Genomic DNA, 27762 nt, shown 5'->3' with positions numbered 1-27762 from the left:
TAATTGTCATGAAATGACCACTTCCTGGAGTGGTGTTATCCTGGGTCAGTGGAGTGGCACGGAGGTTTTGGGCAGAGGAAAAGCTGTGTTATTTCAGCATTCAGCCTTTCAGCCTTTTGGATGCTGGACTGTTTCACATGCATTTTGGATTAGTCTTTGGCAGGATGTCCAGGATCAAACTAAATTGGATGTTTAACCTCACATGGCCATTTTACTGTGATAAACCAGGTTACAGAGGATTAAATCTGACCCACATAACATCATATCATCTTATAGGTATTGAAAATAATAAATGCTGATTAAATCAATTTAAAAAAAATAGATGTTGACCACAAGAATACACTTTTCTGGATAGTGTCTGTTCTTTTTATTCACTATTTAACTCTCACTAATCTATTTCTTTCCTTTACTTTAGTACTTTACTTGTACTACAAGTAGCATTATGTGTTACATTGTTGTCCTACATTTTGGTCCTAAAGTATTTGGACAGTGGCAGAGCTGGATTATAAAGACGATTTTGGCTTTATAATCCACCACAATTCAATCTTGATGGCCCAGCTAGTCCGCCGACTCAGTGCCATTTTCAGTCTTTTTTTAAACTGTAAAAATACTCATACACATATTGAACTACTCAAACTGTGTATTGGCTCATCTCAGGCAATTTTATTTCATTTCTGTGTACATTTCCTAAGCCAGAATGACTCATTTTAAATAACAGGGGTGAGGTTTTAGTATGAAATTAGTCAATACATGAAATATAGACACATGGCATTTATGCTAATATGCTAAAGATAAAAATATGCATTAGGAAACAGGACTGTGTTGGGACTCTCCAAGCATTCTAAATCCGCTTCCTGCGCCGACCTCAGAAGCCACGCCCAAGTTGAACTGACCTATAAATGTAGTTAGTATGTTGTATTCTCGTGTTAAACGATGCCAAAGTTTCAGATAACTAGGTTTGCGCATTTGGAATTGAGCCCTGAAAACGCTCTGTTTCAAAGGGCGTGGTAAAACTGTCCTTTTGTGACATCACAGAGGTACGAACTTCCTTATATGGTTTATAGTTAGGACGCACTTTGGGCATTTGACCAATCCCAGTGGAGTGGGCATGTCTGGAGGCGGGCCATGTGTGGAATAAATAAAAACTGGTTTTGGCAGGATGCATAAATGTAAGTAAATACAGCACAAGAATTTCTGCTGGCACATGTATGACTTTATTCTTGTAAATTTACAACTTTATTCTCAAAATCTAGGGAAATAAAGGGAAAATGGGCAACTATACAAATAATCTGTGGAAAGAAGGTCATATGGTTGTTCTTCTGACCATGGGTTTGGGGGTAGATGTGGGCAATATCAGCATCGGATTGATACTAATTTTCAGTTTTCTTACATGTTTATTTTCACAAATGTCTGTGTATTTTGTTTTGTTTTTCAAATATATTGTTCCATTGTTTACAATCGTCAAGAGCCATGAGTATTTTTTGCTTTTGTTTATGTATTCTGTGTTTTATTATGCTCAGACTGGTATATGTAATAAAAAGGAACAAGCAAACAATTTGATTGTTTTGTTGAGATTGCCAGTGTCTTATATTGTTGTGTTAAATATTGTTCAATAAGTGTGCTCATATATATTACACAAGGCCTAAAATCTTCACCCCATGTTTTTATTCTGATTATAATCCCAATCAACAAATGAAAGGCAAAAATCAGAAAATCATCATATCAGTGGCGACGATACTGGTCTTGTATTTATTTGGTACTGATCAATACCAAAATTGGAAGTATCACTCACCTTTGCCTTACAGTTAGGTTGCTTCAGACTTTGTGAAAGCAGCATCATTGCTCATGGTCCATGTCTTGCTTTTTAACATGTTATGTTATAGAAACATAAAAATTCCCAGCATAAGGGCTCAACTGAACTTAAAAACATATTTGTTTACATAACTTTTGTATTTTTTGCTACACTTTAGCGTGGAAGAAAATATAATATGATTATATGAATGATTAATATGTGAAAATTATACTTTTCTTGAGAAACTGTACAAAAAATGCCCCTTTGAAAGTATTCCAAATGGTTTAATTTAGTCACGTTTCCTCTCCCCCAATCTACCGGAACTTGATTCAATTGTGTATTCATACTCGGGTTTAAAGGGCTTTACTTGGCTTGCTTACCGTCATCATATGACCTCAAATTTACAAACCACGTAGTCATTATGTTGTGTTGATATTTAAATTGACGCGTCACGCTGCCAAAACATACATTTACGGATTGTAGTTACTATTTTATTCAGGCACACTGCAGGATACGTGGTCGTTGTGAGGCGTGCTGCGGTCTATATAAACCGCCGCCATCTTACATTTTCCAGTCGGCACTCTTCCGGACCAGACGTGATTGACTGACTTCGGAGGGAGCAGACGAGGGCTCCCCCCTGACTTTCGGCGTCACATTTCCCCTCGACATTTTACCATTTTAAGTGTTTTTAATCCATCGGAAGCCGAGTGGACGGAGTTGCTGCGTGTTCATACGGGTAGGCTACTATCTTGAAGCTACAGTTTCTCTTTTTTTATGTCCGCCGCTCACTGAGAGTCTACCGGAATTGAACCGGGTGTGGAGCACGAGTGGGTCGGGACTCCGCTGCAGCAGTTAGCCTCTCATCCAGCTGCATTCTTGGCTTCCGCCTGGGACAGGACGGGCACCGCCACCTTGGAGGAATAATAATCGTTTTACCGAAGGCATTGTGGTTGGTCTTAAGGTAGCGGTTGTAGTTCATAGCACATACCTGGAGCAAGTAGCCTAAACGGTTACCATTGTGACCTACAGCAGGCAACTGTAGCCTGTAGTGTTAGCCCACGTAGATTGTTAGCCACATTCCACTTTACTGACTCATGACGTCCGGACTTTTGCCTTTTGTCACTTGCGTTTGCTAATGGGTTTAAGTTAAATGGATCACATTGTTTTTTCATATATATTTGAATCTTTATTTGTCACTCTGCGGTGTAACAAATGTTCAACAAAAGTTTCGCCCACGCAACATTCGGTCGAGTGGATATTCGGCTCGTAATAAAGTGAAACACCAAATATTTCACTTGAAGCGCTCTTTTGACTTTTTGGACTAATTTTAATGCTACACTAATGGACGTTATTTTTTTTTCATGTCGTCCTTTTAAACAAAGACCCGCACATTCCTCCCAGCCGTTGTTGCTTTGGGAGGAAGACGAGGTGGAGCCTGTGTGAAATTTGAGCCAGGAGTGTTGGAGCAACTAAGTCGGGCCAGCCGGCAGATGTGTGGAAGAGGGGCGGCTTGCAGGGAGTATGAACTGAAGTTACGCGGACTGTCCCAGTCGTAATATTTTAACGCGACGGTTTAAACTATTTGGCGACGGTGAAGAGTTTTGCATATGTAAGAAAAGCCTACATTTCTTATAAAATGCGCAATTGGTACAGTGAGAGCAGATTAAACGCGTCGTCGGTGTTGCGGTTTTAGTCGCTTTTTTACTTTGAATCGCGTTTAGATGACAAGTACCGCATCTGAATTCTGTAGTTTTATCGTGATTGCCACAAAAGGCACTGCTCTTGTGGTTAATATTTGTTTTAATACAACGTTTTATTTAATCAGTGAAATCTTACAATTACGTTTTAAAGACAAAAGCTTTTGCTGCATTTTACACCTACGTTTTGACTTGTCACCAAAAACATTACTGTTTTTACATGTCTTTACAACTCATTTTGCGTGATTTTGAGGGGAAAAAATGGTAATTGACTTGACTTATTTTTGGAAATAAACTAGGTTGTACCAGAAAATATTTTTTCCCAGTAAACTAGAAATGTTGAAGCAACTATTTTCCTCAAGGCATCCATCATCCACAGGAGACGGCGATCTTATGTTGCAAAGGCTGCAGGCATGGAGCCCATTGTATAGTAAGATGGCAGCCAGCAGGGAGGGTTGCTGACCCTGCACATTGCTTTGCTAACACTAAACCCTGTAGTTGCCTTTTCCTCTGCCAGAAATGCAGCACCACACGGTACATAGAACAATGTTTTTTCTTATAGAAAGCAAATAGATGGCACTTTTAGTGGAGAAAAAAATGTCCCCAAAATGTTAGTGTTTGTGTTGTCTTTCAGTAGTTGATAAATTACAATTTCAAACCTGATTCATTGTTAGTCTTTCACTAGCTAGCCGTCTCAATTAGCTAGTGGAACTACAATATTTAGCCATCACATCCACCCGATGGGCACATAGTATGTTATGAGTTTTGTATAAGGTTACATGCATATGTATTTAATTAAAAAAAGTTTCCTTGGGTGTGCGTGTATATACCAGTGGTGTCCAAATTGTGGCCCGTGGGCCAATTACGACTGGATGTTTTTTTTACTGGCACCCAACATATTTTTTAAATATAATTTAAAGAAAATGGCAAAAATTGGGGGGGGGGGGGGGGGGGGAGATTAAAAACAAAATACTCGGTTGGTTCAAAGTTACATGATGTAAAAATGTAATACTAAAGACATAAATGTATGAAGAAATTTGGAAATGTTTGCACAGTATAAAATAACAGCAAAAATGGAAAAGTTTGATACAAGAATATTCTTTACCATTAAACACAAAGATGAGATTCAGGTATTTCTTTAAATATAAAAACTGGCTTTGAAAAATTTTTAAAAGTGGCCCTCTAGTTTTCAGTATGTGGCCCTTGGTGGGGGGGGAGTTTGGACACCCTTGGTGCATACTGTGTATAATTTAATTGACCCCTGCGACACTAAATACTACCATGTTGAGTTATATGGCTTTTTGTCTGGACCTCACATCTGGCTTCAAACAAACCCCACTCGTTTTTCCCCCGCTTGGAACTTGTACTGCCATGATTTGGTTCCTATTTAGTCTGTAGGGTTTGATGGTAAGGCAGCCATTTGTTTGGTGTCAATTGAAGACCTTTTTTTTTTACGTTGGCGGCTCTTAAAAGCTGAATGCAAAGATCCACTTCTCCACCAGTGTGAATGATGTGCTTTGATTTGTCTGAGGTCTTGCGTTGCACATATGGTTCCCATTAAATGGGGGGTTAGCTTATGGGCGCTCCAGCGTCTCAAGCTCGGGGATGGCGTGTGAACAGTGAATTAGGATCTGTGTTTTTGTGGGATGAAGTGGCGCACCAAGAGCCTGACTTGAGTTTGGGCATTGTGGGTGCGTATGAAGACGATCATTCAGTGCACAAGTTTTGCTTTTTTGTCTGCATGTTGGCAGCATTTTACTGTATCCTCCTACACGCCACTGGTTCTTGGAGACAAATGTGCTGCCATTTGTGTGGTCCGCTGGTCTTGAGGCCTCCGTCATTGACGTGTGACTATCATAGTGGTGCTTTTGGAGAGTTTAATCAGAGCCAGAAGAATAAATTTGCTAAACTTGGAGCAAAACATAAAACATAGAACATAAAAACAAAAGATCTTGCGGCAATTGTTTCCCTTAATGCAATACTGTACATCCCATGACAGTGGTATTAATGTATACCATCTGCATGGGAATTGAACATTGCTCATTCATGGCAGGTATTACTTGATATAGGTTTAGACTTCAATTGGACGGCTAACTAGCATTTTCAAAGGCTGGGGAGGAATGTGTACACCCTCCCCCCCCGCTTATTTTCCTCCCACCCACAGTGCTCCACTTGCCACCCTTGACATAAGTACTACCTAGCTGACATACTTAATGTGAGCCTTGTGTGCAAGTACTGTTTACTTGGATGGCTATCACAGGGGGACTAAAGTCAAAGGCGTCTCACCCGCTGGTGAGAGAGGAAAGGTGGCACCGTGTGTTCATCTGTATAAGTACAGCAAGTACACAATGCAGTATTTACATGTTGCCGGTTTTGACATTACGGTGATTAAAAATGAGCATGGAATGACTGGAAGTGAGGGATTTAGGTTGACTGTTTTTTCCACTGTTTTTCAGATCAGGAAGCTGACAGCCGTGGTTAGAGGAAAGGAACATGGCTTCCCAGGGTAAGTTGACACTTTTGGAACGTGTACTATTTTATCTTGCATACATATTTATATGTATAGGGCGTTCAAAGGTCCCCAAATGTATCAAATTGTACCATTTGATCGCCTCGGTGGTCATCACTTTTTCCCGTTATCTGTTTTGTTGCACGTTTAATATGCCACGTTAATCTCCCTCCAGCTGATTTGATGGAGTTGGACATGGCCATGGAGCCAGACCGAAAGGCAGCAGTCAGCCACTGGCAGCAACAGTCCTACCTGGACTCAGGCATCCACTCGGGGGCCACCACTACAGCCCCCTCACTCAGTGGGAAAGGAAATCCTGAAGATGATGATCTTGACAACAACCAGGTCATGTACGAGTGGGAGCAGGGCTTCAACCAGAATTTTTCACAGGAACAAGTCCAAGGTGAGTCCCAAGACAGTCGGCTAAATAATTCAAGTCTGCCAAGGGTATTTCAGGGGGAAAATATCTTCTTTCAGACTTGGACGGCCAGTATGCCATGACTCGTGCCCAGCGGGTGCGTGCAGCAATGTTCCCAGAGACCCTCGAGGAAGGCATGCAGATCCCCTCCACGCAGTACGACACGGCAAATCCTACAAATGTGCAGCGGCTTGCAGAGCCTTCACAAATGCTCAAACACGCGGTGGTCAATCTGATTAACTATCAAGATGATGCCGAGCTGGCGACTAGAGCTATACCGGAACTCACCAAACTGCTGAATGACGAGGACCAGGTTAGTAGTTTGACTCTTGGCTAATGCCGCCCAGTGCCGTGCGTTCCTTCACCGACACGTCTGTCTTCTCAAGGTTGTCGTAAACAAAGCAGCAGTGATGGTGCACCAACTATCGAAGAAAGAAGCTTCCCGTCACGCCATCATGCGTTCCCCTCAGATGGTATCGGCCATCGTCAGGACAATGCAGAACACAAACGATGTGGAGACGGCCCGCTGCACTGCAGGGACCCTCCACAACCTCTCCCATCACAGAGAGGGTCTGCTGGCCATCTTTAAGTCTGGAGGAATCCCCGCTCTTGTCAAAATGCTCGGGTATGTGTGATGATTGACACTTGGCCCCGGTTTAAAGTAGTGCTAACTTCGAATCCTAAATATAAAGGTCACTTTTGGACAGATTTCTGTAATTTACACACATAAAATGGAATGTTTACCTATTTTACAAAGAGGGCACCGTGTCTGGAGTCTCGTTTCCACTGATTTGCATAAGCAACTATATTGATACTTGCAAAGTACTCTTGGAGTGCAAAACCTTCTGAATTAATTGGCAATTTCTTCCTGGCAAGCAGTCACTTGGGACAGGCAGAAGAAAACCTAATCCAGTTCCTGTTCCCCCAATTGTATTGTAATCCTATAATCCTTTTTCTGCATCGCAGTTCACCAGTGGACTCTGTCCTGTTCTACGCCATCACCACCCTCCACAACCTCCTGCTGCACCAGGAAGGAGCCAAGATGGCTGTTCGTTTGGCCGGCGGGCTTCAGAAAATGGTGGCCCTGCTTAACAAAACAAACGTCAAGTTCCTCGCCATCACCACAGACTGTCTCCAAATCCTGGCCTACGGAAACCAGGAAAGCAAGGTGAGTTGACGCGTTTCACGTTGGAATCATCACGGTCTTGTCTTGAATAAAATCAATCAAAAATCTTTTCTTCATAGTTGATAATCCTGGCCAGTGGAGGCCCCCAAGCGCTGGTCAACATCATGAGGACTTACACCTACGAGAAACTGCTGTGGACCACAAGTAGAGTCCTCAAAGTTCTGTCGGTCTGTTCCAGTAACAAACCTGCCATTGTAGAAGCTGGTAAGCGTTCTTTTGTGGCCTGAGAAACATGTTTGTGTTTTGTTAAATGTTATTGTTTTATAATGTCATCCTTGTTGTTGCTGAAGGAGGCATGCAGGCTCTTGGACTACACTTGACAGACCCCAGCCAGAGATTAGTGCAGAACTGTCTCTGGACACTCAGGAACTTATCAGATGCTGCCACCAAGCAGGTAAACCTACTCTTGTAGAGGACTATTTGCGTGAGGTTGCAGATTAAATTAATTTCGCATTTGTATACTGCATTGAAGTTGCCTTTTGATACTCAATTGTTCCCGTTTCAGGAGGGAATGGAGGGTTTGTTGGGAACGCTGGTCCAGCTCCTTGGCAGCGACGACATCAACGTGGTGACCTGTGCTGCCGGCATCCTGTCCAACCTGACGTGCAACAACTACAAGAACAAGATGATGGTCTGCCAGGTTGGTACCTGAGCACGTACTGCAGGATTATAGTATTTTTCAGTGTACAAATATTGTGCCATTTGTCACTGCAGGTTGGTGGAATCGAGGCTCTGGTTCGCACTGTGCTTCGAGCCGGAGACAGAGAGGACATCACGGAACCAGCAATCTGTGCCCTTCGTCATCTCACCTCTCGACACCAGGATGCCGAGATGGCCCAGAATGCCGTCAGGCTGCATTACGGCCTGCCTGTTGTGGTCAAATTGTTGCATCCGCCATCGCACTGGCCACTTATTAAGGTATGGACATCTTGTTGGAAAATGTTGTAGTGTGTTTGTCACATGTTGAAATGTCCCTTTTGGCTGTGATTGATGCTTTTGTTGTCACTTGCTTCCCCCAAAATAATGAAACAGCGGCTAATGCAAAACACTTCCCCCCTCAGGCTACAGTTGGTCTGATCCGTAACCTGGCCCTGTGCCCTGCAAACCATGCTCCCCTGAGAGAGCAAGGGGCCATTCCCAGACTGGTTCAGCTGCTGGTCAGGGCGCACCAAGACACGCAGAGGCGCACCAGCATGGGGGGGACACAGCAGCAGTTTGTGGTGAGTGTGGGCAAGCACACGACTACCTTGTCAACGCGTAGTGCAGCCATCTTGGCGTGATGTACAGTACGGAGCAACAGTGATATGGCGTTATCCACAGGTGAACATTAACATCTAGCAACTGCTGTTTCTTTAGGAGGGGGTCCGCATGGAGGAGATTGTGGAGGGATGCACGGGAGCGCTTCATATCCTGGCCAGGGATGTCCACAACAGAATAGTCATCAGGGGATTGAACACAATTCCACTCTTTGTACAGGTAAAACATTGATTTCAATGTATGGAGCATAGAGCACCTATGCCCCCCCCCCCAAATGTTGTAGTTCTCAAACCAAGTGGTCTTCAGCAGACTGAGAATGCTATTTGTGTGCAGCTCTTGTATTCTCCCATCGAGAACATCCAGCGTGTGGCCGCCGGCGTCCTGTGTGAGCTGGCCCAGGATAAAGAGGCCGCCGAGGCCATCGAGGCCGAGGGCGCCACGGCCCCCCTCACGGAGCTGTTGCACAGTCGCAACGAAGGCGTCGGTACGTTCAAATGAACTTGGTTCATTCGGCCTTAAGTCACTCTTGATCTGGGCGTGGAACAAAGTCACCATTTCAATTGATAGTACATTTGTTTGGTTACTATGGCAACAGTTACAATTACTTTACTGTCAGGCAACATCGTAACCCGCCATGTCGTCCTTTCTCAGCCACGTACGCAGCAGCAGTTCTGTTCCGCATGTCGGAGGACAAGCCTCAAGATTACAAGAAACGCCTCTCGGTAGAACTCACCAGCTCGCTCTTCAGGACGGAACCCATGGCCTGGAACGAAGTACGTAGCGTTCGATGCTCCAAGAACGATCGTGTTTTTACGTGTCGGTGCTAAGTGTTGCGTAACTCTCCTCTGCAGACTGGGGATCTCGGTCTGGACATTGGAGCACAGGGAGAGCCTCTGGGCTACAGGCAGGACGGTAAGTGTCCTCTTGAATGCCGCCGCTCCTACGCCCCCGAATGTGTCGGTTGAGACGCATTTGGAGCATCCCATAGTCGGAATCACTCGGAAACATGGAAGCGGTAGATTGTCCAGTTGTAGCCTTCAGCTAGCGTCTGAGTCACGTGACCACGGAGCGCTACACGTGTTGGTTTGCTGTGTTTGATGGTACTACTTCCTGTGTGAGCGCTTGGCGTGTTAACATGCTTCTAACAGCTGCTCTGCCCCCCCCCCCCATCCCCACCCCCCCACTCCTCTGCCTCTCCCAGACCCAAGCTACCGTTCCTTCCACTCGGGAGGTTACGCTGGAGACTCAATGGGCATGGAACCCATGATGGACCATGACCTGGGTGGGGGCCACCACCCCGGTCAGGACTATCCCCCCGTAGAGGGGCTTCCTGACCTGGGACACACCCAAGAACTGATCGAAGGCCTGCCACCCGGCGACTCCAACCAACTGGCCTGGTTTGACACAGACTTGTAAATACAAAGACCAACATTACGCAACACTTTCTACTAGGTAAGATGGCGTCTGATACCCCCCCCCCCCATGTATGTGTGTAAATGTCTGGGAGGACTAGAGGACTAGTTAGACTCACAGGCTGCTGCACGCTCTACCTGCTCCTAACTACCAACTGATGTTTGTGGTCTTCTACTCTGGACCGTTCTGGTTTTTCCAGCCGGACTCAGCCCCCCCTTTTTGTTTTTCAGCTGTATCATGTGATCTGGATGAACCTGCATCTTGATTCGCCCACATGGAGGAGGCGGGGTTTTAGAAAGTGCCTGACGATGACCCATCCTGTCTATAGGAGCTCCATTGGGACAAATTTGATAAGTGTGGTTCTGTTCTGGTTTCGACCGGAAGATGGTGGCTTGACTTCAAATCCTGATGCATCACATGGATTTTGATCTCAAAGTTTTTATGTACTTTTCCATTTTTACTTTGTTTTTTTTTAATCTTTTTTATGATTTAGTTTTCTTCCCTGAAGTCTATATAATGGTACAAAATGCTTCTAGCTTGCTTTTCCATTCTCAACGATTCTACTCATTTCCTGTTTTCTTTGCAGTCCTTTTTGTATTTTCCGTCTCTGCTAGTGTTCCTTTCTCCAGTGGTAATCCTCATCCAAGTATCTGATCACATTTTGGTGTCCAAAGCACTAAGGTTCAATCAGTTGCAGTGTAACATTGTGTAGCTTTTGTATAAAACATGAATTGGAAGTCATGGTCCAAATATCGAGCTATTTTCTTGCTTTAAAGGTGGACACTTGGGTGTCTCTGCTGTTCCAAAGGGGGGGGGGGTGTAGCAGACAGAGCCGACTGGGGCGGGAGGAGGGCTCTTATTGGTCTGTTATTAAGGGGGGTGGGGGCAGGGGGAGTCAGAGGAGCTGGTTGCTGTAGCCTGCTGTGTTCTGAAACAATAAAATGGACTCATTATTTCACCTGGCTGCATCCTTTTTCCCCTTCGCTCAGCATTTTTGGTTGGAACGCGGACTATGGCGTGAAATGCAGTTGGTGCCACTTTAACGTGATGGGATCGTTACTGCTAAGGTCCCGGTGAGATGCTTGCCTCGCTCAAGTTTAGTCAGCTGATAAATCAAACTAAAATAGAACCTGGAGGATTTCAATTAGTTTCAATGCAAATTGAGATTCAGACAAATACACCGAAGATCATCAAATTGTCTCTCTGGGCACATTAACTTATCTTTCTAAGGGGGGTAAAGTTACAAAATTAACGGGATCACACACAGGGGAAAAAAAACTAGTGAGGAATACTTTACAGAGAAAATTTAAACTGTTGATGAGATGGACATTTTTTGGAGAATTTCAGCAGCTAAAGGAACCACGTCCACGTCATACCTGCAGGGAGGAAAAAAGATGGTCACTGCATTTATTGACCCCGACCCCTCCCATTCGCCCTTTTTTACTTTGGACGTAGGGTGTGTCTGAGAAAAAGGCCAATTTTTTTTTCATATTTATACTGAATATTCTTCATGAATCTGACTCACTTTGGCTGCAATTATATCTTTTTTTTTTTTAATCCCCTTATGCCCCCTCTCTTGTCCCAGGGGTCTTTGAGGGCAGTTTGGTCGCCAGGGCCAGCATAGTCCAACACACCCTCCTCATTTAATTAAACCCTCCATTAACCTAATCAACACAAATCCCAGAGGCTTCAAAAAACCTTGAAAGTTCATTAATTAGGAGACGCTGCAGCACTGAAGTTTTAGAACAACCTCTATGGTTCTTACAGGGACAGCTGGAATAATACAATGGAAACAATGCAGGTTTTATTAAGAGGCACTCGAATGTAAATATAAATACACACAAAATACAGTAATCCCTCAGCACATCAGGCTGCATTTTTTTAAACCTTGAACGTCAACGTTTCGCCAGAATAGTCGGATGCAATCTGTAGCTTGTGCAAAAAGATATCCAAACAGCTCAACATGTCAACACAAGGTTGTGCGTACAAAGTAACCTACCTAAGTACCACGTGGACATACACAAATATCTACACGCAATACCACAGCCATAAAGAAATACACAAAGTCCTGCCGCAAGGCATGCTGGGTAGTTTGTAGTACATTTTCCACCAACATTTTACAGTGTTTGTCATAGTTCATGTTGTTGCGGATGGACAACCCAGCATGCCTTGCGGGCATTTGGAAATAACAGTTTAAAGTTATGTGTTATGTTTAGTGCTGGTTTGTGACGTGTTGGGTATAGTGACGATTGATATTGATTATTAGTAATGTATCAATATAAGCAGAGGCTTGTACTGGGGTACTCAGTACTGGGGTACTTTAGGGTCAGGGGGTTCTTAATGGTTGACACTGGTTGACACCCAACACAGTAGTAGTTGTACATCTTCTTGGACCAACATGTACTGTGTTCCCTCGATGTATCGCAGTTCACCTTTTGGGTTTGCTGATTTTTTGTAGTATTTCTTGTTTTGTAGTACATTATATTGCAGGCCGAGTCTGGCCCTTTAAGAATAATTGCATTGTGGGAAGTTGAATCTGTCTGCATTGCTCAATGTCTTCCACATCCTGATTGGCTGTAGACCATTGTCAATCAATGTCATGGTTCCTGCGTCATGGCTAGCTTGCTAGCTTGTTAGCTTGCTAGCCTGTATGTTGTCAAAGTTCTCCCTGACAAAATAAGCAATGTCGAAGAAACGGTCCGCACCCAAAAGGCAGACGAGGACGCAAAAATGCCGGACCTCTGGGCATGTACTGTAAATGAATCTTTGAGGGGGGGGGGGTCGAAGGGGTTTGGGGGGCTGCCACAGGAGGACTACAGCAATAATAAAACATCCAACCTGAAGGTCGAAGTTGAAACGAAGGTTGAAACTTTGTCGCCAGGTTTCACTGAAGACTCGGATTTTGGCCTCTTTAGGATGGAGAACAACCCCCCCACCCCCACCCCCCACCATACACACAACGGCGGTCAGGCTTTTTGGAGGGGAGGGCATTCCTAAGGTTGCCATGGTGAAGGGTGAATGACATCATTGGCTTCAACATCTCCGCTCGGCTTCTCCCGGCTCCTTTCTAAATTAAACGCCCCCCCCCCGCACTCCTCTCCTTTACATCCTCTCATCTCAAGCTCTTTCTCCTAAAACCTGTGCCACCCCCCACCCACGCCACCCCACACCCCAACCCCCCCCTCCGGCGGATAAAGCAGTCGGAGTGTGCCAGTGTCGGCCACTTCAAAGAGCGAGGCTGATCTCTGCTTTCATCTGGCACGGAGGAGACGAGGGGAGAGGAAGGTAGGAAGGTAGGAAGGTGACAAGGGGAAGAAGAAGAAGAGCGTCAGGTGACGAGAGGAAGGGTGTAAGGCGATGAGGGGAGAGAAATAGAGATGGAGATTAAGGGATGGGGGGGTGACCGAGTAGAGGCGGGGGTGGTTTGGGGGGGGGCGAGGACTCCATAGCGGGACGACAATAAACCTTTATTATGAATCCCAGACCGTTTATACGCCGAGTGTTTGTGTGTCTGGGCTCAAACACGGACGGATCAAAGCGGCGACAAAAGGCTCAAAGGGGGACCACGCACTCCAAAAACATACAAAAGCCCCCCCAGATGGAGATGGAGGTACAGGTGTGGGCGCACACGAACGCACGCCGTAGCGATGGAGGATTGTTGGGTAGGCCAAATGCTGAATTAGCCGCCATCTTGTATTGAGTATTGTTGCTATCCAAAGTGCAGCATATAAATTCATTTGGTTTTTTTCAGCCAATCAGAGAAGGACTTGCTGGTATGTTTAGGATTGTTGTCCTGCTGAAGAACTCAAGTTATTTTCAGCTTGAATTCACAAACAGATGATTGTCAATAAGGATTCAAGTCAAGACCATCACACTACCACCACCATATTTTACCGTTATTTGGGGTCGATGTAATAGGACACACTTTCCAAAACTTCTGTTTCTTCAGACCACATCCTTTTTTCATCAAGATGTTTTCTGGCAAAAATGGAGTCGTGATCTCTGACAAGCGGCAAGTGAGGCCTGCAGTTTTTTTTGGAGGTTGTTTTGGGCTCTTGGGGTCGTTTTAGTTCACCGGCCACTCCTGGGAAGGTTGGCCACTGTTCCATGCTTTCCCAATTTGTGGATAATGGCTCTCACTGTGGTTGGCTGGAGTCCCAGAGCTTTAGAAATGGCTTCAATTTTCCAGACGAATTGGTCTCGATTAATCTCAGTCGTGTTTTAAGGAGGGGCGATCATTTTTTCACACAGGGTAGTGGAGTTTGATTGATTGATTTTTTTCCCTTCAAAATAAAATGTTTCATTTCGATCCCAATAATCCATGAGTGAAAATGAGAAAAGGCGGAGAAGCCGCCATTTTTTAAACCATTTTTATTCTTCATTTACATTTTCACTCGTCCTTCCACTGCGGCAGCCATCAATTTCATGTTCAAAACACTCCTTCGCCCCCCCGGTTTGGTGTGATCATTATCAAAGCGTATTGTAACAAACCTGCACTATACGCCAAATCCTATTCCGCATCTCTGTACGAACGCGTCATCAAGACGAACGACCCATTCCGACCCTCTCGGCGGCTAAACGGTACAAGGAGGCCGTAATAAATCAAATTGAGATGGTCCGAGACTACCGACACCCACCTTGGGTGAGACAAACGGTAAGTGCAGCTAACATTTGCACTCAACGCAGACATCATAGTGGGGCTGAGGTGATAGAAGAAGGGGAACGTATACGTTAAGAGAACGTATACGTTGGGATCCATCAATGCACAACGATGAGCCAATTCAAGAAACAATACAAGCAGTTGATGTTTGCTAAATACAAGGATGAAGAGTCTTCAACCAGTCATGATGTGCTATATATATCACTATATTGATACTTACTATGGTAATGGTAATGGTAGTGGTAATGGTAATGGTAATGGTAATGGTAATGGTTTAATTTCATGTGAACATGCATCAGATTACAGTTGAGTGCATCCCATAATCAGTTCCCAGTTCCACATGTCCAAAAGGAGTAGGAAGAAGCAAAGCTTATTAAACATTTGTTATTAAATCATTTAATTTAATTACAAACAATTAAACAATATTTTTTAAATAATCAAAAAATATTTTTTTAATAATTTAAAAATAATTTTTTAATAATTGTAAAATAATTGTAAAATATTTTTTAAATATTTTTTAAATTTTTTTTTTATTTTTATTTTTATTTTTCATTACAATACATTACAATTTCAGTACAAGGTGATATGACCATCCGATGACATAATGGGTACCATAATAACAAAAAACAACAAAAACAACAAAAAAGTTAATAAAAATGTATTTAAAAATTAAAAAAATCTATTAGGAAAGCAGGAAGTGAACAAATGTAACTGTAAAAGAACCAGATGGAGGGGTAGGATTTAACAAGCTTTGCTTCTTCCTACTCCTTTTGGACATGTGGAACTGGGAACTGATTATGGGATGCACTCAATTGTAATCTGATGCATGTTCAAATGAAATTAAACCATTACCATTACCACTACCATTACCATTACCATAGTAAGTGTCAATATAGTGATATATATAGCACATCATGACTGGTTCAAGACTCTTCATCCTTGTATTTAGCAAACATCAACTGCTTGTATTGTTTCTTGAATTGGCTCATCGTTGTGCATTGTTTGATTTCCTGACTCAATCCATTCCATAGTTTGATTCCACATACTGAAATGCTATGGCTTTTTAACGTAGTCCTAGCATAGAAGTGTTTCAAATTTATCATATTTCTCCTCTATATTACTATGGATACTATGGTACTATGGTACCCATTATGTCATTGTATGGTCATATCACATAAATAAAATAAATGGAAACTATAAACTATATTAGGAAAGCAGGAAGTGAACAAATGTAACAGTTACTGATTGTAAAAGTACCAGATGGAGGGGTAGGATTTAATAAGCTTTGCTTCTTCCTACTCCTTTTGGACATGTGGAACTGTGAACTGATTATGGGATGCATTCAATTGTAATCTGATGCATGTTCAAATGAAATAAAACCATTACCATTACCATTACCATTACAATGGTATATCCAATACATAGTGTGTATTGGATCCATCTATACACAGTGTGTATTGGGTAAGCCCAAACAAATATCCACATGTTCCAAGAACGACTTAAGTCCTACCAAATTGCTACTTCTCATCAACTATTTTGGACTCTTCACTAACAGCTGTCAAGGGACTTCCGGCTGCCTGTTAGCAGGATTATACAAAAACTGCAGGGCTCATCATGGATCAGGGTTGGGAGGGTGTCACTGGAGCCACTGGAGCAACAACTTCAGTGAACTTCTAGTGCATGTCCAATTAGTCTGCGTGTGTATGCTGTCCAGGCTTTGCTCATAATAGTTAGCTGACTGCTAGCTGCCTAGTTGGGGCTTTTGTTTCGCTAATGCCGAAGCCGCTCAAAGTCATTTCCTGTTGCTTGGTTTTTCTTGCACAGGTCGCCTCCTTGTGTGAAATGATATCAGAAAAACATGTTCAGTAGGGTCGCGGGGGTATGCTGGAGCCTATCCCAGCCAATCACAGGGCACATATAGACAAACAACCATTCCCACTCACATTCATACCTATGGACAATTTAGACGTGATTAATACGTGATGCTCCTAAATGCACCATTCCAGAAATAGCTAGCTCAGCACTGGTAGCAGTTGTTGCTAGCTTGATCCTGCTTCCCACATGGAGTAGGAAGTGCTTCCTTTGTGTGACTCAACCAGGTGGGATTGATGGTTATGTTGGGACATTGGGAGTGTTTGCTGCTCATGATTTAAGCTGTGTTGGGAATAGCATACACTTTGGAGCCGTGTGCTAATTGTTTGCTAACTGGGCTCACGGACTAGTATGTTTGTATGTTTGATTTCACGTGTTTATTACTTCGATTGAGTGATTGTACTATACATGGATTTATTTAGGTCATGTGACTGCTGTTGGGCTGCTTTACTCTGCATTGTTTGGAATTGAATGTAATCAATCCTAAGTAGACCACACATTTAACCCTTTAGACACCCCCCCCCCCTTTGGTCACCCAAAAAGCCGTTCTGCAGTCACGCCAGCCACAGAAGCACAGCGGAGAAAAAAGACTGTTCTTCGATAAATGAAGACTTTGTTGAAATAGAAGGAACGTTGGGCATCAGACCATCCACACTTGAGCCAAATCTTGATGAAATACGGAGAAATATGGGCACAGATTGTGACAAATCTCAAGACCAGGCGGCCAATATCGATCATCAAGGCGATGTGATTGTGTTTACACCAGCTGGCAGCGGGAGACTGTCATCTGATATAACACACATAAATAATAATAATAATAATAACAATAATAATGAGAAGAAGAAGAATAAACAGGAAGGTGGTTTTGCTGGCAGTGATTGCCACAAATAGAGTTTATATACATATATATATAAGTTACAAGACCAGCAAGCAGTTATTGGTAGAATATATATCTAGTCCATAAATGTGGATTTACAGACAGTCTAACCCTCAGATTGAGTGCTCAAGACTCGGGAAAGCACATTATTAGTAATGAAACATACAAAATATTTCATTTTTAACAGCAAAAATATAATAAGATGAACATGTGTCGGCTGCACGGCGGTCGAGTGGTTAGCGCGCAGACCTCACAGCTACAAGACCTGAGTTCAATCCTCGGTCATATCTATGTGGAGTTTTCATGTTCACCCCGTGGGTTTTCTCCAGGTACTCCGGTTTCCTCCCACATTCCAAAAACATGCTAGGTTAATTGGCGACTCCAAATTGTCCATAGGTATGAATGTGAGTGTGAATGGTTGTTTGTCTATATGTGCCCTGTGATTGGCTGGCCACCAGTCCAGGATGTACCCCGCCTCTCGTCCGAAGACAGCTGGGATAGGCTCCAGCACCCCCGTGACCCTTGTGAGGAAAAGCGGTAGAAAATAAAGGAATAATAAACAGGAAGGTGGTTTTGCTGGCAGTGATTGCCACAGATAGACATACTATATAAATATATGAATATATATATATATAGTTATATATATATATATATATAGTTATATATATATAAGTTACAAGACCAGTGAGCACTTATTGGTAGAATATATATCTAGTCCATAAATGTGGATTTACCGACCATGCCACGCTTTTTCCAGGGTCTAACCTTTTCTGGGTTTTGGAGTTTTTGTATTGCCGTCTACTGTCCCTTGGATTGAGTGCTCAAGACTCCGGAAAGCACATTATTAGTAATGAAACGTACAAAATATTTCATTTTTAACAGCAAAAATATAATAAGATGAACATGTGTCAGCTGCATGGCGGTCGAGTGGTAATAATACTTAGGCAGGCAGAGAAAGCCTAAAAAACAATTATCACTAACCGGTTGGATGAGGAGTTGGTCATGTCTTGGAGCTGACTCACTAGTTCCTCCCCTTCAGGACATTCCAGCCAATCACATGTGTCCATACTCTGCACCTAAAGAAAATAATGTGTGTTAAGACAGCTTTGTAGTAGAGACTTTAGAGGTTCCACCACATCTTCACTAAACCATCTCATGAATAGTTATCACCCAAGTCCCGATAATCCAGTCCTGAATGACTAATTATGTTGGACATTTGCCAAAAAAGGACGCTGAAAGTCGACACAAAAAAACACAACCTGGGGTCATTGCGGTCCTTGGAAGTCCCCCCAGAAGTGGGTTGACTCTTTGCATTCCTTTGTAGGATTGGCCACTAGTTCTGACATGTTCAACTTCCCAATCGTGTTGGCTGCACGAGTACACGCCTCGTATGTTATGATGATTTGGAAATCAAAAGTATAAATACTTCACTGTCCAAAATAGTAATAAATTGCAATATTCTGCAGTGGCAAAAGTATTCTGTCATATAATAGTATACAGTAAAGTCTCGTTATATCGATATCGGTTATAACGAATTACTGCTTATTACGATACTATTTTCATTTCCCGGCAAATCTCTAGTCATGATATTATTAGCTCCGTTAGTACGATACCCGGTTATTATGATAATCCGGTTACTACGATGCCCTTTTCATCTCCCGCCAGCCAATTTGGTCTGCTTATATCGATACAAAAGCAGCTTAAATCAATCTTTGCTTAAGGATTTCAATACCAAAAAAGAAGACGGCGAACGGCTGCTTCCAGTCAACTTTATTTTTCACACTTCCACCACCAGAGCGCAGCACACACACCGATTCCCGCACTTCCTTGCTGGAGCCTATCCCAGCTGTCTTTGGGCGAGAGGCGGGGTACACCCTGGACTGGTGGCCAGCCAATCACAGGGCACGTATAGACAAACAACCATTCACATATCAACCATATCATGTATAATACTGAAAGCCATGTATACATGTATGCAGTAGCAATGTACAATGTATCAATAAGTACTACTGCTGTTGTGAATATTTTGATGCATCCTGGTTTCCAGGAAGTGTCATAGACATGTGATCACCGCCAAGAAGGCAGCGACAACTCTACATTTTCTTTAGTTTTCAGACTTTTCCATGACGTACATGCACACGTTTACAGTGGTTGAACATTTGTTTACTTTTTTTAAGCCTCCGGGCGTACCGGGAAAGTAAAAAACATTCATGCAAATAGAATTAGCATTGGTATATACAATAAAAAAAATAAAACCAACATGATACATAGGTTGTTATTAAGGAGTGTCAAATGTGTCTACCAGTGAAGATACCTGTAACCTGGAAGTGCATACATCCAATATTTAGTTGCTCGAGGGAGAGTACCGACTTACTGTAAAAGCAAACTGCTTTTAGTCCAATTAATTGCTAGTTTCGCCAACAAGCTTTTATGAATCCTTTTTCCTTTCATTAGCATTCTCTTCACACCTTTCCAAGTTGTTACTAAAAAAAGAGGAGATGGAAATTGCAGCATTTCAGATTTGATTCATCCCACCACCCACAGCCCCTCCTTTTTAACCCAACCATTAGCGGGATCTTTGATTGAGATTAACAGAGGCCTAAAATCAATGAAAGATAATTAAAAAGCCTTTGTTGAAGGGCAAGCACATCTCTGAGTGTGTAGGTGTGTGTTGCAGAAAGAACGGGAGTCGCTGGGACTAATTCGGTGCACATGCATATGTTGTGGATAATGAATGTCTTTACCAGCTCATTGATAATCCCAGCAGAGAAAACCTTTTTAAAAAAAACACAAGGTCAAATGTCAGATTTTCTCTTCAGTCCGAAACATATTTTCTGACTTTATGTTAAAACATTTCCCTACGATGCACACATGTGATGTTCATTGGATGGAATAATGGTAATGGTTTAATTTCATTTGAACATGCATCAGATTACAATTGAGTGCATCCCATAATCAGTTCCCAGTTCCACATGTCCAAAAGGAGTAGGAAGAAGCAAAGCTTATTAAATCCTACCCCTCCATCTGGTACTTTTACAATACGGAACTGTTATATTTGTTCACTTCCTGCTTTCCTAACATAGTTTTAAAATTTTTTAAAAATGTTTTCATTTTTTATTTTTTATCACGTACCAAAGTATGAGGTTATATGACCATACAATTTATTTATTATTTATTATTTATTATTTATTATTTATTATTTATTATTTATTATTTATTATTTATTATTTATTATTTATTATTTATTATTTATTGTTTATTATTTATTATTTATTATTTATTATTTAGTAACTGTTACATTTGTTCACTTCCTGGTTGGTTTAGTCAATTCCAGTGATTAAAATTTTGATCAGGGGATGCACGGCGGTTGAGTGGTTAGCGCGCAGACCTCACAGCCAGGAGACCTGAGTTCAAATCCACCCTCGGCCATCTTTGTGTGGAGTTTGCATGTTCTCCCTGTGCATGCGTGGGTTTTCTCCGGGTACTCCGGTTTTCCTCCCATATTTAGTTAATTGGCGACTCCAAATTGTCCATAGGTATGAATGTGAGTGTGAATGGTTGTTTGTCTATATGTGCCCTGTGATTGGCTGGCCACCAGTCTCGCCTGAAGACAGCTGGGATAGGCTCCAGCACCCCTCCCGCGACCCTCATGAGGATAAGCAGTAGAAAACGAATGAATGAATGAAAATTTAGATCAGCAGCGTAGCTCTAAATTAATCTGTGGCGGTCCAAATTCCCAACAATGCGCACGTGCTTGTCTGTGTCCTACTTACCAGCCGTTTGATTATCTTGAGTGCTGTGCGCTGAAATTGGGGGGTCCTGTTACGCACGTCGGTGCAAAGAACACGGGAGAAGCTACGTAAACAGGAAGGCGACAGACAGTCATGACTTCCTCCGTAAAGTTGGACCAGCAGTGACAGACACTGAATGGACTCCTCCCACAACTCCTGGCTCTCGGTCGGCAGCTAGGGGGGCATACAGTATGGATCAGCGTTATTCTGTTATACTACATGCCTAAAATAAAACATATAATAATAATAATAATACAATGCTTTATAGTGGGTAATATTGCGGAATTGATCGTTTTCCGCTTGTTCCTGTGTTTTGCCCACTCTAGATGGACGGATGACTGTAGCGTGCAGAAACAGTTTATGCATGCAAGACGTTTCCACAACATACACCAGCTTCATAAGTGTTTGCCTCCTCACCATGTGAATGAGGTGCGTGCTGAGTCGGCTCAGAGGTCTGAAGGCAAAGAGCAGCTTCTCTGCCGCATCCGTCTCTGCCGTTGGACAAGATAGCCTCTGGCTCTACACACGCGTGCACACACACACACACATGCACGCACACACACGTTAAATCATTTATAAAGATTTGACAGTCAATAATGATGGATCCAGAGACCTGCCAAGACACATTCTGACAGACTGACACAAACACACACGGACTAAAAGAGGAAATACTATCAAAAATCATGTTTGTGTGTAACATTTAACACTACTGAAGCGGCTCTATTCTCTGTATTCGCTACACTGGCATCTAACTCTTATTCTGTAAATTAGTAGCAGTCAGGTGCTGAACCTTCTCTCATGCTCTCCAAGTGTGGACAAGTCGACGACTCCGGTGAAGTTGTTTTCTCTCCAGATCTTGTCAATTTGTTTCGGGCCAGAACTTTTCTTCTTCTTAATGAGCCTTGCGTTGCTGTCGGAATTGATTTTTGCTAAACATTCTGCTTGCTGTTTTTTTCCCCACTTGTGTCCCTCCCTCTTCTGTACCTTCTCCCCTCCACCCAGGCTTCTACCCATACCTCCCCTTTAGCCCCTCCACCTCCCTGTCCAAGCATTAATATGTATGCTTTGGGCTGGAGTGCACACTATAGGGAGATGGGGGGGCTGTGTGTGTGTGTGTGTGTGTGTGTGTGTGTGCGAGAGAGAGAGTAAAAGTGAGTGTGTGCAGGGAGGCAAGCTGAGGACAAAGCCAGCGGTGATAATGAGGCCGCAGGGACAGAACCAGACAGGCCCCTCTGTGTCTGCTGTGAGTGAGTTTGTGTGTATATGTGTGTGTATATGTGTGTGTATATGTGTGTGTGTATGTGTATGTTGGAGGGGCTCAGTGCCTCATCCGCTTTCCCTTGTGTACACAACTTCGATATTGCGATTGCTTAAACCTGCAAGCTTCCAGTACGCACATCAATTGCCACACACACATTTGACCTTGGGGGATACAAGGACGCACGGTTGTGTGTCTGTGACATTGGCGAATCAATCCGTATTATTATTAAGGCCCGATGTAGCATGACACAGCAGAACAACACGGTATTGCTTCCAGTGGTTTCTAAATATAAGCCGCTGTGTTCCATTTACTGCGGCTTTAAAAGAGGACATTCGCTGAATGGGCAACCTGGTTGTGTGGTCGTACCTGCAGTGCTGAGCGCACAACATTTGCTGTCTGTTTCAAGATGTTGTGGAGTACTTCCAGCAGGGCTTGCAAAACAAGATGGCTGACCTTCCTCCCGGCAGCTTCACCGTCCAGGTGGACCCTCGCGGCGTCTGAGAGGGCGCTCGCGACAACCTCAGTCAGGCCTGTTTGTGAATATGCAGGGAGAAGACTTCCATAAGATGCGTTGAACATATGCCAAGCTAAATCCCTCCTCGTGTTTGCGATAGTGGAAAACCTCCTGGTGTACCTGAGCCTGAATAAGTGTCTTTTTAATTACCTACACTGTTTTTATGGCAGTGGTGATATATGTTTATTCCTGCTTTGTTTGCATACGGATTGCAGAAACAATGCAATATAACGCTGCAAAATACGATTCTGTTCATAACCGCCATACAGTATTTGGCAATATTTTTATTCTTTGTTCGACTTATGGTAATGGTTTTATTTCATTTGAACATGCATCAGATTACAATTGAGTGCATCCCATAATCAGTTCCCAGTTCCACATGTCCAAAAGGAGTAGGAAGAAGCAAAGCTTATTAAATCCTACCCCTCCATCTGGTACTTTTACAATCAGTAACTGTTACATTTGCTCACTTCCTGCTTTCCTAATATAGTTTTAAATTTTTTTAATAATTTTGTAATAATTGTTTTATTTTTTATTTTTTGTCAATGTACAATGAAATATTATTTATTATTTATTATTTATTATTTATTATTTATTATTTATTATTTATTATTTATTATTTATTATTTATTATTTATTATTTATTATTTATTATTTATTATTTATTATTTATTATTTAAAATGTGATTTTTTTTGTCACGTGGTTGCGAGTGTGAGCCCGGCTTTTTAGGTCTGGACTGCACAGATGATCACTGTTATACATATACATAGATTATGATATATGGTAATATTTTGAGGAATGAGGCCCAGCGTCTCTAACTTAATTTTGGTCCGTTGCCCAGTCAGTTCATCTGCATATACTTCCTGTTGTTGTTAATTTAGATGTTTTTTTTTTGTCTCATGGCTTCCTTTCAGTCAGCTGTTCTCCTCTCTCTCTCACACACACACACACACACACACACTCATCACTTGAGGGCTAAGAATAAGTTCTGAATAAAAAAGAGACAAAATTTGCTGTGTCCTACTTTGGATTGGACCCAAACCAAGTTAAAAATAGTGATTCCACAACACTTGAGACTATTTATATAAAGCAAGATCATTTCATTTTGCTGGGGATGGAGAAACCTGGAAACCAAGTCGGTCTGTAAAATATTGTTACATAACTTACATAACTTGTGTGCATCACCTGCGTTAGCTTACAAGAACATCCAGACGCAGGGTAATTTAAGCATGCTGGAGTATATTGTGATTAATATCGTTCTTGGCTCAGCTTGCTAAGAATGTCATTTCCAGCTTTGTCATTCTGATCAATTTCTTATATCAACCTATAGCTTTTTATTACTGCTCCTTTTTATTGGTTTTGGATGTTAGCTCTGTGGTTTATTTGGTATATTACTGCCTCTGTGGCTTAGCTATAGAGTATAGTGCAGTATCATTGGTAATGCCTGTTTGTGCACTACATGTATGTGGCATTTTTTAGTACCTCTCCCCAACTCTTCCCATGACGTGTAGGTCGAATGTACGCCACATGAACGTTCAGACTGCATCAGTATTGAATATACTTATATCCGCATATGAAATGGGTATTATTATTAGTCACATATCAGATCTACTCTGACATTTGTACATCATTCTGCATGAAGTACAATGTAAATTAAGTAACAAACGGGTGGACCAACAGTAATATATTTGGTTTAAGAAGATTTTCCCATGTTTATTTGCGGATTATTTTTATCTGTTTGGCAAACATTCCCCCTTTTTAAGCCTTTCTCCTTGAAACTAGGAGTGTTTCGACATTGAAACTGTTTTTATTTGCAGAAATCTCGTACAAAATGCATGCATGTAGAGAAATTTCATGAACACTTGACTTCTGCATCAGAGTTCCTTGCAAACTACAAGGCGGATAATTATAAGCAGCTGGTGGCAAACCTCCTGAAGTCCCTTGGCTGTAATACGCCACAGAAGATCAACTTTCTATCCATTCAACTGTGGAGAAGTAAGTGATGAGCAAGTGGGGAGCGATTCTACCGAAAGATATCAGGGAAAGTGGAATCCATCTCTGCTTACTGGCTGCTGTTACTCCTTATTCTGTATATTATATATTATTGTATATTTCCTCACTGTCGTCTCTCTGCAAGCCATTTTACTTCCTGTTTCATCCTCCTGGCTTCCTCCCGACTCCCCCATCTTTCAGCTGTGCTCTTCCTCTTCCCCTACATCTTCATCCCTCTCGCTTTAGTCCCTCTGTCTTACTTCCCCAGGGGGTATTATCTCAGTCAGAGGCAAATCTGCCCAATTATAAGCCTCATCCCCCCCCCCCCCCCCTTCCTCACACGCATGCACACGCACACGCAGGAAATAGGCTGGGGCTCCTGCATCCACAGTCCCACTTCCACACATCCCCTCTGTGGCTAAAACAACACAAGCAGCTTCCATTTCCCCTTCAACACGGACTCTTTCTGTTTCTTTGCTTCCCAGCACACAAACACTCGCTTGGCCCCTTCCCCTCGCTTTCTCTCTGTCACACCTTAAAAAGCCAATTATACACACTTCCTCTCTCTCCTCTTCTCTCTTCCTACTTCTCCTCTCTCCTCGCCGTCGTCGCCACATCTACAGTAAACCCCAACCAGAAGGGAGGGGGCGCAGGGGGGAGAAAGAAGTAAAGTGCAAAATATAGGATGAGGAAAGGGTAAAATGGGACAGGACCAAAAGGGGGTGCGGAAGGTAATCGTATGCTATGTAGCGTAGCAACGTGGATGTTGGGTTAGGAGGAGGATGCTACAAACAAAGATGGCAGACATTGGAGGATAGAAAAGAGCAGGAAGGGATGATAACGGACTAGAAGATTATTTGTGGTGATTTGAAGGATTTTGGTGGTATTGTAGTAAAGGTAGCAATATTTCTACAGTTATTACTACAATATGACACGGCTATATAATGCAAAGTACTGCAGGTCAAAGGGGAAAACTCAAACAGGGACGTATCACTATCATATCGCCTCTAACCATCTAACCATGCCATTTAGCCTCACTATTATGCTGGAGCCTATCCCAGCTGACTTTGGGCGAGAGGCGGGGTCCACCCTGGACTGGTCGCCAGCCAATCACAGGGCACATATGATTCATTCATTTTCTACCGCTTTTTCAACACGAGGGTCGTGGGGGGTGCTGGAGCCTATCCCAGCTGTCTTACACCCTGGACTGGTCGCCAGCCAATCACAGGGCACATATGATTCATTCATTTTCTACCGCTTTTTCCTCACGAGGGTCGTGGGGGGTGCTGGAGCCTATCCCAGCTGTCTTATACCCTGGACTGGTGGCCAGCCAATCACAGGGCACATATAGACAAACAACCATTCACACTCACATTCATACCTATGGACAATTTGGAGTCACCAATTAACCTAGCATGTTTTTGGAATGGGGGAGTACCCAGAGAAAACCTACGGGGAGAGCATGCAAACTCCACACAGAGATGGCCGAGGGTGGAATTGAACCCTGGTGTCCTAGCTGTGAGGTCTGTGCGCTAACCACTCGACCGCCGTGCAGCCCCACATAGAGACAAACAATTTGAATTGACTATCATCGTCATAAGCCTAGCCCATATGTATATGTAAGAGTTTTTGTCACTGGTTTCAGAAGGTCCACCCTTTGGACTTTACTGTGATGTACTATGATATACTTTACCTTCGTGGTGTTCTGGCTCCATGTCCAAAACTGAGTCTTCACTGAGATTACACAGCAAGGCGACTGCATTCTGCACCATCCCACCAGTTGTATTACTGTTGCTCTGGAGAGGAAGAGATTCAAATTACAAACACCTGATGGTAAAAACACACCTGGATTTTCCGGTTTAGGACGTTAAGGAACTTAGCTCACACTTCTCTCGTACCTCCTATCTTCTCCTGCCCTGCTCTTTCTGCTCATCCTCTCCCATGTCCCGCCTAATTCACTTCTCCTCTTGCCCTCATTTCATGATTTGATCCTCTGTGAGATACACCAGCCCTGCCTGCGGGTCTGTGTGCATCAGTATGATCTGTGTATGGCCTGATAAGCCTGGCTGGTGCTCATCATGTTTGCGGTAGCCTGAGGCAGAAGACAATTACATCAAGTTGCACCTAAAAGCACCTGCCTGTCAGGAACAACAAATGACAAAGCACGCTCACTTTGATCTTTATCGGCTAATTAGTCGGAGAGGACGACCATGAAAGGCGTGACCATCCATGAGTTTGACAGCTTAGGAACTGTGAAGAGACTAGTCTGGACAACAAAACGATAGTTTATACCGAATCGGGGTCTTTTCACCGATTATCAATAAGAGCATAGACCATAAGAGAATGTCGGCGTTCCGTTTTATCCCATGCCGTTGCCGGTACGTTTAAAATATAGTGCATATTTTTTAGCTACCTTATTAGTGTTAAGTTGCTGTGTGATGATTTTAGCCTCCCCACAGAGTCTGGTGCTTTTTTATGACATTATTGTGACCTGAACACATCAACAGCAGTGCAATACAAAC

The 27762-nt window shown here is 42.9% G+C and overlaps 2 protein-coding genes across 2 annotated transcripts in view; one reads left to right on the top strand and one right to left on the bottom strand.

Moving 5' to 3' along the window:
- Nucleotides 1-2353: 2353 nt before the first annotated feature.
- LOC131105538 (catenin beta-1) lies at nucleotides 2354-11105 on the top strand. The gene is made up of 17 exons (XM_058053729.2): nucleotides 2354-2528; nucleotides 5946-5995; nucleotides 6174-6401; nucleotides 6476-6729; nucleotides 6803-7041; nucleotides 7383-7584; nucleotides 7662-7806; nucleotides 7893-7996; nucleotides 8108-8242; nucleotides 8317-8520; nucleotides 8664-8822; nucleotides 8959-9078; nucleotides 9193-9343; nucleotides 9511-9632; nucleotides 9711-9771; nucleotides 10061-10311; nucleotides 10503-11105. Exons 2-16 carry the CDS (start codon nucleotides 5983-5985, stop codon nucleotides 10273-10275), a joined length of 2352 nt encoding a protein of 783 aa, XP_057909712.1. The 5' UTR covers nucleotides 2354-2528; nucleotides 5946-5982; the 3' UTR covers nucleotides 10276-10311; nucleotides 10503-11105.
- Nucleotides 11106-11468: 363 nt separating this feature from the next.
- ulk4 (unc-51 like kinase 4) overlaps nucleotides 11469-27762 on the bottom strand; it is a 68393-nt gene continuing 52099 nt past the window's right edge. Inside the window, exons 32-37 of the mRNA XM_078790928.1 lie at nucleotides 26934-27036; nucleotides 23100-23263; nucleotides 21890-21991; nucleotides 21455-21646; nucleotides 18663-18757; nucleotides 11469-11648 (exon numbers count right to left, since the gene is read on the bottom strand). Coding sequence (XP_078647054.1) covers nucleotides 11579-11648; nucleotides 18663-18757; nucleotides 21455-21646; nucleotides 21890-21991; nucleotides 23100-23263; nucleotides 26934-27036 — 726 coding nt within the window. The 3' untranslated portion in view covers nucleotides 11469-11578. The remainder of the gene's footprint in view (nucleotides 11649-18662; nucleotides 18758-21454; nucleotides 21647-21889; nucleotides 21992-23099; nucleotides 23264-26933; nucleotides 27037-27762) is intronic.

This window comes from Doryrhamphus excisus, linkage group LG5, assembly GCF_037039965.1.
Source record: "Doryrhamphus excisus strain RoL-2023G ecotype Guam linkage group LG5, RoL_Dexc_Guam_v1.1, whole genome shotgun sequence".
Lineage (NCBI taxonomy): Eukaryota > Metazoa > Chordata > Actinopteri > Syngnathiformes > Syngnathidae > Doryrhamphus > Doryrhamphus excisus.
Note: the sequence above shows the minus strand (reverse complement) of the source record. Positions and strands in the feature narration are given on the sequence as shown.

What these genes read in the sequence shown, in the direction of transcription:
- LOC131105538 (XM_058053729.2), top strand. An exon ending in GCTCTTGTCAAAATGCTCGG is followed by an intron (nt 7,042 to 7,382) that starts GTATGTGTGATG and finishes TCTGCATCGCAG; the next exon opens with TTCACCAGTGGACTCTGTCC. An exon ending in ACGGAAACCAGGAAAGCAAG is followed by an intron (nt 7,585 to 7,661) that starts GTGAGTTGACGC and finishes TTTTCTTCATAG; the next exon opens with TTGATAATCCTGGCCAGTGG.